This window comes from Argiope bruennichi, chromosome 8 (genome assembly GCF_947563725.1).
Source record: "Argiope bruennichi chromosome 8, qqArgBrue1.1, whole genome shotgun sequence".
In the NCBI taxonomy this organism is placed as follows: Eukaryota; Metazoa; Arthropoda; class Arachnida; order Araneae; family Araneidae; genus Argiope; species Argiope bruennichi.
The window spans coordinates 66,333,297-66,346,458 of record NC_079158.1 but is presented as its reverse complement, the minus strand read 5'-3'; the positions used below and the strand labels follow the sequence as shown (position 1 = coordinate 66,346,458).

The following is a 13,162-nucleotide window of genomic DNA, read 5'->3' as shown; positions in this document are numbered from 1 at the left end:
AATGAAGTAAGCCTTTCTAAAAGATATTTTTGAAAAATGTATCATTCTGCTTCACTCAAAATTTTTGTTTATTCTTACTAAACATATGCTTTTTTAAAATACATTCATAATCCTTGGTGTTTATTCCCATTGTAAAAGAAAACTGTTCAATTTAACACTTTATCTTCATTAAAGGTGATGATTTTTAATTTTAAAATACTTTGTAATGAATTATAGTGTTTTAATTTTCATTGAAATCCACAGGTCAGACAACACAAGGATCAGATGAATCTGATTCTGAGGATGAAATAGGAGGTTTATTTCGTTTAGCAAAACATGAAAAAGAAAAAAAGGATTTACAAAGTGATAATGCTGTGGACTGTTCAGCATTTATTACCACTGTGCAAAGAAATTGGGAAGATGAAAATGTGAGTCATATCTTCTGTATCTTTTCTCAAAAATATAACCATAGTCTGCATATCACTACTTAATATCCCCCCTCTTAATAATTTTTTTTACTGTTAAAAAGTAAAATCTTTTTCGCATTAAAATTTTGATTTGAAGTAGAGAAAAATTTTATGGAAATCTTTTACATTTTTTATATGTTTACCTCATCTACATTTTTAAAAAAATCAGGTTATGTGACTTCAAAAGTATTTTTCCAATTACAGCTAAAAATTTAAAAAGTGCACTGTGTAACATTAAAATATACATGTATAATTAGGATTTTTTTTCTCTGGGAAAATTATGTCTGTATTGTAAAATTCAATGATTAATTTGTTACATAATAAATCGATAATTTGATCAAACTTAATTTATCTCAGTTTTTTAAAATAAATTTAAAAAATATATTGTTTTAATAGCTTAACTTTTTTTATTTATTTTAAAACTGTATTGCCTTTCTTCATAAATTTTAATTTAAAGAATTTTTTTATACTTCAAGTTTTAAAATTAAAAGTTTTAAGACTCTGCTAAAATACTCAGCTGTACTGAAATAGTGAATTCAATTCGTAAAAATCACTTCTTAACAAAAATTATGAGAAAAATTTTATGTTAATAAGCTTGAATAATCAAAAAGAATACAGTGAATGTGTCTTTAGTAAAAAATATCATTTATAGATTTGTGATGTTCTTAATCCATCATTTCATAGTTACTGTAAATTTAACTCGCAACACTTTAAGTGAGAATATTCTTCTTTGAAAGCTGTGTGCACTGATTTGAAATATTATGAAAAGTTAATTCTATGTAAAAATTTCTGTAAAACATAAATGTTACCTTTGAACAATTTTGTGTTTGATATACTTTTTTTTTTTTTTTTTCAAATAAATGTGGAATATTTGGTCATTTTGGTTTTGAGGTCCTTTTCCCAATTAAAAAAAAATTATTCAATTAATTGTATTAATTTTTATCAAATTGTTATCAGTATGTTTTCATGCCTTTAATAACGGATAATTTTTAATAAGAAGAAAATTCTGAAATGTATATCTTAAATATTTTTTTATAGTAGGTTTCTTTTATTTTAAATTATTAAATTGTTATTCCAAATATAAATTTTTGGGAAAATAACTTGATTACAGTTATATGTTTAGCACTACTAAGACTAACATTTGTACACGGCATATTTTTTGTTAATTTTTTAAAATCAAATTTAGAATTTTATTTGAAACCTTTTATAAAGAAATTTAAAATTTGGATAACTAATCTAAATTGGACTTGAAACTATAAAAGTATTTTAAAAAATTTGTAGTATTTGTCAGGTAGTTATTTTATGAACTTGAAATAACTGTTTCAATTCATATCAAATATTGATTTATATTTCCAAATAGATAATTCTCTGTCACATTCTGTATCCTGATAAGTGCACTTCTTTAATTAGGTGCAAGCGATCCATATGTCTAAGGACAGAGATAGAATATTGAATTTCAATCTTGTGCCATATAAAATAATATAAATAGTTAAAAGTGAATCCATTGAATAATATTGAAATTTTATTATAAATAATTCCTAAATGCACATTTTTTCCTTTGCATCAACATTTATTCACATAGGAATTTATTTTATTATCTTTATTGATTGATTCTTGTCACTTTATTCTTTACATTCATATTTTTGTTTATTGTTCTTACTTTTTTGTTTGTTTTAGGAGTTGCAAATGATAAAAGATTGCTTTGTCACTGGTAAATGGGATGAAAATGAGGATGCTGAACATCTACTTAATGATGATGGTAATTCAGTTTCTACTATATGATCTATATAATCAGTTTTTGTTTGAAAAAAAAAATGTGCATTTCTAGATATTCATGTGTAAATCATAGCCACATAACTTTCTAGAAAAGCTAATAAATTCCTTGAGCATTCATCTTTAGACCATAGTGTCATCAAAATAAGTTATAGCTTTTGGTAAGATTCAGTATTTGATCAATTATATGGTAAAACTCAGCTGGAGCACTTTTAATCCCTAAACTCAGCCGGAGTAGTTTGTATACCCCTTGATGCATTGAAATGGTTTGGATAATGCAAATCTTTTCATCAGTCTACAAATGCTTATATGAATCCAATTTGCAAAAATGCTCTTAGATATTTAGCTCTTCATCCAATTTCTGGATTGAATATATATTTTTTTTAATTGAACATTTATTGCACCACAAAGTATCACACGGGGCTTACAGAAGTAAGTATGCAACACACTGCATAAAGAAAAAGAAGAAAATTTAACAGTCACGAAGGATTACAGATGTCAACAATAAATTTACAGAAATTTTCAAAAGCACTTCTGGTGGAAATATGTTGGTGAAAACCTGGAGGCCAATTTATATTCATGCCCTTGGAAGCCAGTCTTAGGATCTGTCTTTCTTTGACAAACGTGGAACATAGAAGGAGCACATGTTCAGCATTTTCCTCGCCATCAATATTACAATCGCAGGAAGATGACGGAAGCAAATTAAATTTGTACAAGTAACTTTTAAAGTTACCATGACCAGTGAGAAATTGGGTTATAATTTGTAATTAGTTTAAAAATGAGGGCATGACAGTCTTTTATAATTGGATGGAAAAAATTTCTTTGTTAAGCTCCCTTTATTTGAAATGAGATATTTTTGATTCCAAGACTCCACCATATTTTTTTCTCGTAATCTTCTTGTGAACGGATTTAGGGATATTAATGACAATGTCAATTTTGCGCTTAGTGGCAGCCTTTGCAAGCCTATCGGCCCGCTCATTTCCATAATTGCCCTTGTGCCCACGAACAAATGCAAAGATTATTGAGATATTTTTATCTTTCTGGCTTTTAATTTGTTTTTGGATTTCAACGATTATGTCGTTATACGAAGAAATACACTTCAGAGAATCCAAGGATGAAAGAGAATCGGTACAAATAAGATAGTCTAAGATTACACTATTTTGTTCAGTGATCCATTTGATGGCGAAGTTTGAACATAAAAGTTCAGCTACAAAAACTGTGCATTCATATTGAATTCTGAATTGAAAGTGCTCGGATTCAATACCACTTCTGTAAACAACAAATGCGAAACCAACTCTGCCATCAGTATAGCAAATAACAGGGAAAACATCTTTGGTTGTTAGTTGGTAACTGCAGCTTTGTTACCTATGCAAAATTGAATTGTTCCATCTCTCTTAAGGAATTACAATTAAAGAGGATCTATAATCATTTGTAATTGATTCAGGTATTACTCCAGCGACTTTGAAAGTACCAAGTTCTTTTTCTGCCCTTTTCCCCTAAAGTATAAAGTATATTCTGTTCTGGATTGTAACAAGGTTTAGCTCCATTGCATAGTTTTAATTTGATTGTAAATATTATTGATCTGCCAAATAAATATCATTAATATCTTGAACTCAAAATATTTTATTTTGAATTCCTATTCCCTGCATTTTCATCAATTTCATTTAGATTAAAATTTAAATGTTGGACCCAGAGTCTTCCTGATAGAGGATCATATCCATCTAATATGACATACATATCTTCATAAGACTAATGATACTTGTAATGGATTTTCACTTGAATTTTTCCTAGAAGCAAGAATACATTTTCAGTATAAATACAATCCTTGCTGGTCCAAATTTTTCTTCATACTTAATTCTTTAAATTGATTATCTGGTGTGAGATCTTGCTGGTACCTTGCAGCTGTGTTAACATCAAATTTTTGATAATGATTTTCAATGTAAATTGAAGTAAAATATTTCCTAGCATCAGTTCTTGCTTCTTTAATTTATAAAGTATTTTCTAGCTATTGATTGTAAAGTTTGATTATTGTAAATGTTGGTAATCACATTTACATAGGTGTCTTGGTAAGTTTTTACATGGTTAATTGGCAATTTTGAATATTTGATCTTACATTATTAAATTTTACATATTTTCTGAAGTCCTTATACAGATTTTGTGTGCATTATTTAGTAGATTTTCATGGTTTGCATTTCAAATTGTTTGTATCTAGTCATCATTCTCTAAATAAATGGTTAATCTCACAATTTTGATACAAATATTTATACCAAATTTTTAGAAATCAAAGAAATTTTTTTTTAAATTTTTCTATGATAATTTTATGCGGCATCTTTCTACTTTGTGGTTGATTTTTAAAGTATGCTTTCCCGCTTTTCAATTCTCCATTTTATATATATATATATATGAAGATCCAACTCTCAGTTGAATTCAATTTCAGTAACTGATACTTGTCTATTTTTGAAGCTTTTAGTGTACAAGCTTGGTCGATAATATCATTAAAATTATTTAATCCAGACTGCTATATTTGCTCTCTTAACCAACTGTCCTTAATGCTGTGAATAAATTGTTCTCTCAGCAAAATATCAGTCACCAAAACTGTTTTACAGCATTCACAAGCAACAGTGAATTCACATTCAGCTATATCACGTCACAGATCAGCAGCATAATCCGAAATGGAATTGTCCTGTTTTTGATAAATTGTTAAAAAGTAATGCTCATGAAGCTACGAAGCTTCTCTTTGGGGCTAAATGATTTTTTTTTCACTTCATCATATACCAATTCATTGTTTGTTAGCTTTTGATGTAATTAAAGGCATCAAGCTATTGTAATGCATTTCTTCAATGGAATTGAATGACATTTGTGCACTCTTAAGCTTATCTTTAAAATCCTCTTTCATCATTAAGCAAATTTCAAAATAATGTATATATTTGAATTTTTCTTCCTTAAGTTTTTAATTTTCATAAGGTGGAACATGAAAAATATTACTGAATTTTCTTTGGAAACAATCAGTTTTGATTTATCTTTCAATATTAGCTGCTCAGTCAGCACTTGTCGATTAGCTTTTAAATATTCCATATTCATCATAAATTTATTGAAAAATATCATAATTACTTTCAAATAATTTTTGAAAGAAAAAATATTTGTTCTGAAATATTGCGAATTTGATAAGACAGCCCACTTATTTCGAATGGATGAATGGCAGGAAATTTATAAACATCTATTTATTATACATCTAGCATGCATATTTATTATATTATTAGCTAGTATTTATATATTAAAATGTAGTTATAACCATATTAACATATAATAACATACATAACCATATTAATCGTCTGATAAAACTCTATAATAAATAACGTTAATGTTGCAGCTCTAAAATTTTAATTTAAGCAATGATTACAGATGGTCTAGATGCTCAATGCAGACTTTTAGGAAGAATCCAATAATTTCTGAAAATATTTTGTTGGCTTTTTGAATGAATAACTCTAGTGATTGTTGAGTTAGAGTTTGGTTTATTTTCCTTTTCCAGATGAATTATATGGAGATTTTGAAGATCTTGAAACTGGAACCATGCATAAAGGCAAGCAAACTATGAAGAAAGATTCTGAAGGTTTGTGCTTATACTTCTTTGTTTTCAAGTCACAATATTATAATTCATTTCTGCTTTTAATTGAAATTTTTATTGAATTCTAATTTAATTATAGCTAGAACTTTCTGTTTAAGCTCAATAATCATTCAATGTAATTTATCCTGCATGGGCTTGTTTAGATTTTCTTTCTTCCTATTTTCATGATTGTTAACTATCATGAACTTTCATAAACTGTGACTTATATATGCCAGTTTTAAAAATATATTTGCATTTTCTCTTCGTGTAACGTGTGTTTTATTTTTATATCTTTTAATTTTCACTCATTTATATTTTATTCATTTTTGAAAAAATTAACCCTCCTTTCATTGTTATATTATTTACCAAAATTGATAAGGAACCTCCCCCCTTGCATTAGAACCAGTTCTAATGCAAGACACTTAAATAAATATAAACATAACAATCCAATTAAATTCATTACATTTATATTTTATAGTATTTAAATAGACATTAGTTTTTCATTCCATTGAAATACTTCATTTTTTTTTTATTCATTTAATAAATTATTACCATATGACAATATTTATGTCTGTTTTGTTGTTTTAAATCCTAGTGCATTAGTTTGCTTTATTGTTATTTTAATAAGTATATTTTGTTATTAGTGTACTTCATTAATTGAAAACTTACTTGCAATTATTTCAGGTGAAAGTGATGAAGACAAAGAAAACTCTGAAGCTGATGAAGAACCAGAGACTGAAGAGGTAAAAGAACAAAAAGAAAAAACATTGCAAGAAAAGAGAATGGAGAAGAAGAAAAAGCTTAAAGAATTGTTCAATCAGCAATTTGATGATTCTAAAGACCGTACCTACCATGATGATCTCAAAATGGAAGCAGATGCTCAGGGAGAAGTATGCAAGTTTAAACCAAATTTTTATTTAAAATACATAAGTATTCAAAACAATTCTTTTTTGTTATTGTTTTATTAGTGTTTTTATTAATCTAAATTTGTTTCTCATCTTATTTTTTATATTGCATAGGATATAAAATCATTTTAATTTAAAAACATTCCAGAAGCACTAGCGTTTTATACATTTTTGCATTCATTACTGGATATAACATTTTGTACAGTTAACAATAGTTTCTCAAAGTCAGGAGGCAATTTTTTTTTTATAGAATGATGTTTTAAAATTGAATTTATAAATAGGGAAAAAATCTTAACTAGATTATACTTAAATAATAAATGTGACTTTTATATACAAACGGAAAAGTTCTATCAAATTAATTAAATATGTACACAGGATATCTCAAGTCATTATATCATACATTTTTTTTTTTTCAATTTTGTTTTGAAAGATTTCTTTTGATATTGACTTTTATATTATTGGAAATTTAAAAATAACTGACAATATAGAATTTAATATAGACTGATAAACAATAAATTTTTATATTTGTGTGGTTTTAAGGAATAATTTTTCAAATTCTTCATGTTATGGATTGTTAACAGATTTTTTTGAAACTATTAAATAATATTAGTTTTTAAAAATGTTGATTATTAAATATTTATTACTTCAGCATAGGAAATAATGTAATTAGCTCTGCAAAGTATTTTAAATAAAAATGAAATTTATACATTCTGCAATTATTATAATTATTGCTTTCTGGAAAATTTAAAACTATTAGTTTATATAATTTTAAGTTAAAATATTACCAATTGTTATCTTTTTTACTTAAATGTTTTATTTCAATGGGTTTTTTTTCTCTCATAGATGTCATGAATAAATTGATTTTAAAAAGATATTTGTCTAAAAATTTAAATTATTGTACTCTTATTTTATTTATCTAATTTTTACTCCTTTTTTTCAAAAATAACTTTTATTTCCCTTGAGTATTTATTAATTTTAATATTCTTAATCCAACATTTTTTTCTTCTGATAGTTCCCCCCCCCCCCACCTTCTGTATGTTTTGTGGATGATAAAATAAAATTACAACTTCATTTTTCTTTCATAGTTGAACAAAACAGAATTTGAAGGACTTGATGATGATGTTAGAGTTCAGTTTGAAGGATACAGACCTGGTCTTTATTTGAGGGTGGAAGTTGAAGAAATGCCATGTGAATTTGTGAAAAATTTTGATCCATCTTATCCTATAATTGTTGGTTCTCTTTTGAAAGGTGAAGAAAAAATGGGATATCTTCAGGTATTTATCTTTTAAATAATATTTTGTGGTGTATAATTCATTACTATGATATTATGCTCTTGCTAAAATTATTAAAGAGGCCTGTAGATATATTTTTATCTTTCAGTTGTCATATTTTTATATTACAATATTATTTTTGCCATACTGATTTGTGGATTTCGTCTGGTTCTTAAATTTTCAGTTAAATATTTTTTGTAATGTGGTTTTAATAGCTTTATCACCAAAATATTTTAAAGTTTCAAATTTTGATAGATATATAATTAATACTATTTTAGAAGCCTTCTGCTGTTTTGTTTATTTTGCTATGCTTTTCCCTTTACTTTTTGTCTGCTTCCCTAGAATTCTTAAAAAAATGGACGAATTCTGCTATCTGTAGCCTTTTAATAGTATAACTTAATTTCTAACCTAAAACAATGTAAATTTTTGTCTTTTCTTCATGTTAATAGTATATTTTAAATATGAATTTAAATATTTTATAGATTCTTCTCAGAATTAAATAAATATAATGCTACCTTTCCTGAAATCAGCTTTGCCAATAATGATATGTGTGAAGTGCAGAAGTTTAATTTGACTATCTGTAGTAATTTTGATTATAAAACAAACAAAAAAAAATTGCAACTTTAATAATAACTTATCAATAACTTTGATGCTGTATCAGAATTTTTATTTTTGTATTTTCAGCTGTGATATGTTTAATATTCATTCGGAATTCATATGCATCTTTATATTTTTATAGGATTAATGATTAAAATATTTTTTAAAAATTGATTAAATTTGTAAAAACAGCAAATTATACAGCAGAGAACTTGTTTACATTAAAAAGATAATTTTTTGAATTTTGAGATGATGTGAAAGTTCATTTTTTATTGAAATAATTTCTATAATTACAGCAGGAAAGCATTTACATTTTGGTTAATTTTTAATTAATTAAAATACAAAACAATTGCTCCAAGGTACTCATTCTTCAAAATGTATACAGTGGTGACCAAAAGTGTGGACATTTTTTGAAAGTTTTATGTTTTTTAAATTTGCGTGCTTGTAGAATATATTAATTTTCACTTAAATACAAATGTTTGTATATCAAATTAAAGGTAATTGAATGTAGAATTTAATAACAAAAACAGTATTACAATATCTGTATTACAAAAAAAGTTATGCTCATTTTAGTAAGCTCTATCTTAGATTTGCATTTTTTTAAAGTGATACTTACACAATCAATACTTAGTAGGATAACCCTTATTTTTTAAGACAGCTTCACAGCGTCTTTTCATCGAGTGTTTGGAGTTCATCTTTCGTAATCACATGGTGCCAAGAATCAATTATAGATTCAATAAGTTGTCTTTTATTGGATGGACGTTTTTTTCGTACAAGAATTTTCAAATGTCGCCACAAATTTTCAATTGGATTGAGGTCAGGGCTGTTTCTTGGTCCTGATAATACATCTATGCCTTTATTTTGAAACCATGCTTTGCATACTTTTACTGTGTGGCATGGAGCTGAATCCTACTGAAAAATAAATGGTGGTTTGTTGGGGAAGAAATCCCTGATGGAAGGTATCAATTTTGGTTGCAGGACAGTTTTGATGTATTTTTTGACATTCAGGATGCCATCAATCACTTGAATTCAGCCCACACAATCTGCAGACATGCCCAAATCATGGCATTTGTTGTTGTTTTTATAGTTGCTTCAATGCAATCAGGATGAAGCGCTTCACCTACTCTATGTCTCACATATGTCACTACCATCACTACCAAAGAGCGATATTTTAGTCTCATCGCTCCAGATTACTTGCTTCCATTGATTTTCTGACCATTTAATGTGTTCTTTTGCCCACTTAACTCATTTTTCACGCTGCTTTTGTTTTAAATATGGTTTTTTCCTTGGAATTCTAGCTTGTAGTCCAAATCCTGATAACCTTCTTCTTTTTGTTCTTGGAACTTACTGCAATACCCGCTGTATTCATTTCACATCTAATGCCATCTGATGAAATTTTTCTATCTTGAAGGCATAGCCGTTTAATTTTTCTATCGGCAGTAGCACTTGTGCATTTTTTTCGGCCTTATTTTCCACTGATTTCTTTTTTTCATAACGTAAACAGAACTTTCGTACACTAGAACTAGTAACTGAACCACCAATTTGTCTTGCAATTTCAGCATAAGAGAGGCCATTTTCTCTCAATATGACAATTCGGTTTCTTTTTGTAGATGTCCAATCAGTTTTTCTTGTTGGTGACATTGCTTAAAATTAGTTTAATTTATAAAAAATTACTTAAAATATTCAAAAACCGGAATACTCTATTTAATTGTACTAGTATGCATCATTTAGCAAAATATTTCCACAACAATAACTCTTTTACCATCCAAATAACCTAAACTATAGTTACAGACATTTGACTGGTTCTCAGAACAGTGTTTGTGATTAGCTAGTGCACTTTTATTACAAAAACGTCATTATTCAATGATTTGTGTTTGTTTGTTCTACTAAAATGAGCCTAACTTTTTTTGTAATGCAGATATTGTAATACTGTTTTTGTTATTAAATTCTACATTAAATTACTTTCAATTTGATATATAAACATATGTATTTAAGTGAAAATTAATATATTCTACAAGCACACAAATTTGAAAAACATGAAACTTTCAAAAAATGTCCACACTTTTGGCCACCACTGTATATACCAACTTTGATAGCTCTAGTTTAAGTGGTCTAGTCTGTAGAGCATAACGCACACACACATGCACATACAAACATTCGTTTTTATTATAAGTATTTGGATTTAATGTATTTATTTAGATGTAAGCATTTTAGATGTATATTAGTTAATGTAATTTGAGTTAAAAAGTTTATTTTCATACAAAAGTAACTTGTAATATTATGTAAACAAAGGAAGAATTTTTAATTTCATCTAGGCTCGCATCAAGTGTCATCGATTTTATCGAAGAAATTACAGAAAATTAGTTCTCAAAAGTGGAGATCCTCTGATTCTGTCTTTAGGATGGCGTAGAATCCAAACTGCTCCTATATACTACATGGTAGATCACAATATGCGATGCAGATTTTTGAAGTATACTCCAGAGCATTTACATTGCATGGCTACCTTTTGGGGTTAGTTTTTAAAACATTATTGCTTAATTATTTAATATAATTTTAATTGTATAAATCAGAATTTTAAAAAAATTAAATTATTTTAGGACCAATAACTCAACAAAAGGCTGGAATTGTTGGGGTTCAAACTGTCAGTGAAATAACAGTGAGTATAATTTATTCTTCATTTTATTGATTGTCTTGATGATGCATGGGTGAATCTGACCTTTACGTTGTTAAAATATATTACATTTATCTATGATTTATTTGATTGCTGAGCTATTATTATTGTATATTTCTAGTATTTATTACATTTTTTAATCTTCATTGTCATTTGGGCTTCATATATTTATTTTCTGTAATCTGTTTATTATCTTATACTATTTATTTTTCCTTTTAAGAGGATAATATGGGATTTTATTTGATATGTTATATATTTGTAATTACTTTCGTACTAATAGAAGTTAATTTATATATTTACATGCACACATTGCAAAATCTGTTAACATAGAACATAACTGAAATCTTAATTTTTTTAAGCATAAGAGCAGAATTCTAACAGAGCATGTTTCATTTAATAGGGAGAAATGTTTATCCATGCCCAAAACTGAACCTAGGTTTGAAATATCAAAAATAGGAATTATTTTTTGATATTCAGCTAAATTATTTCAAATCTTTGAAAAGCCTTTTTTTTTATATTATGTTTATATTTTAGCAGTTTTTCTGATTTTATAAAGAAATTCAACTGGTAGTATATATAATGCTAAAAAGATTTATGTTTAGATAGCTATATATTTTCCCCCCTTTGCAGTCAGACTTCAGGATTGCTGCTGTTGGAAGTATTACTGAAGTGAATCATGTGACCAATGTGGTGAAAAAATTAAAGCTTAAAGGATATCCTCGTGAAATATTTAAGAAAACAGCTTTCATTAAGGTAATCATAAGCTCTGTTTGCATGCTACCCTGTTCAAAAATGATATTTGTTTCTTTCAAATTTCTTATTTTGAATTTGTTTTGAAATTTTCCTTTTTCTTTCTTTATAATTCCTCTTACAAAAAATTGTTTATATTTAAAAATTAAATGTCTGTGCATTTTATGGACCAAAAAGAATATCCAAATTCCATATCACTTGATTAATTGAAATGAAATTTAGCTCACATGTTCCTCAGGGCTTAGAAAGATTAATGAAAGTATTAAATCTCTGTATACCTCTGTAGGAAACTAATAAAATGCGAAAAAAAAAAAAAAAAGATTTTTTTTTTCTGACATTACTTCTGAATCTATCACTCTGTGCTAATTTTACACCATTCTAGAATTCGAAAAATAAACTTTATAAGACATCAGTTTTGTGACTGTACAATTTATCTTTAATTTTTAATCAATTTTTCTGTTAATCTAAACATAGCTTTAGTCAATTCTTTTTTTTTTTTATGTACTATAATAAACTGTATGATATGCAAATATCAGTATTTGGTTTTTTCTTGCATACTTATAGAGCAAATATACTCAGATGAAGACACAGAAATAGTGGCTAATTTTCTATCTATTCAATTTTTCCTTTTACCTCTTGCATGTTTTTAACTATTTATGTTTATATCTGTGGCTTCAGCACAATTAACAAATAATATAATGTTATTTTTCAAAAATTATTTTTATATATTTTAATCTGTGTGTTCAGGCTTAATTATAGTTTTCAAAAAATGAAGGAGATAAAAATTACTAATATTTCATAGATATTGCAATTTTCTATTTTCTCATCAAATTTTCTTGTGACAACAATCTTGGAATTTCTCAAATGACATTATATTAATATCAATATCTGTTGATAGATAGTTGGAAAACAATTAAGGAAAATAATTTTTACATCACTCAACATATCTAATTTTACTTATTTTTTCCTTTCTTTTTAACATCATAAAAACACTTTACAAAATTAATTCCAGCATTTTTCTGAAGTAGTTACAGTAATAAACATGGTACATTTGAATACATTTTTGTGAAGTGGTGTATTTTTGGAAATTTAATCTGTGTATCAATTTTGGGAATGTTTAATGATTATGGCTTTTTGTTTGGTAT

General features: G+C 26.8%; 1 protein-coding gene across 1 annotated transcript in view; it reads left to right on the top strand.

The window, feature by feature from the left end:
- LOC129981789 (ribosome biogenesis protein BMS1 homolog) overlaps positions 1 to 13,162 on the top strand; it is a 38,712-nt gene that overhangs the window by 17,443 nt on the left and 8,107 nt on the right. The window contains exons 13-20 of the mRNA XM_056092807.1: positions 244 to 407; positions 2,124 to 2,205; positions 5,749 to 5,829; positions 6,508 to 6,713; positions 7,814 to 8,002; positions 10,912 to 11,107; positions 11,194 to 11,252; positions 11,898 to 12,020. Coding sequence (XP_055948782.1) covers positions 244 to 407; positions 2,124 to 2,205; positions 5,749 to 5,829; positions 6,508 to 6,713; positions 7,814 to 8,002; positions 10,912 to 11,107; positions 11,194 to 11,252; positions 11,898 to 12,020 — 1,100 coding nt within the window. The remainder of the gene's footprint in view (positions 1 to 243; positions 408 to 2,123; positions 2,206 to 5,748; positions 5,830 to 6,507; positions 6,714 to 7,813; positions 8,003 to 10,911; positions 11,108 to 11,193; positions 11,253 to 11,897; positions 12,021 to 13,162) is intronic.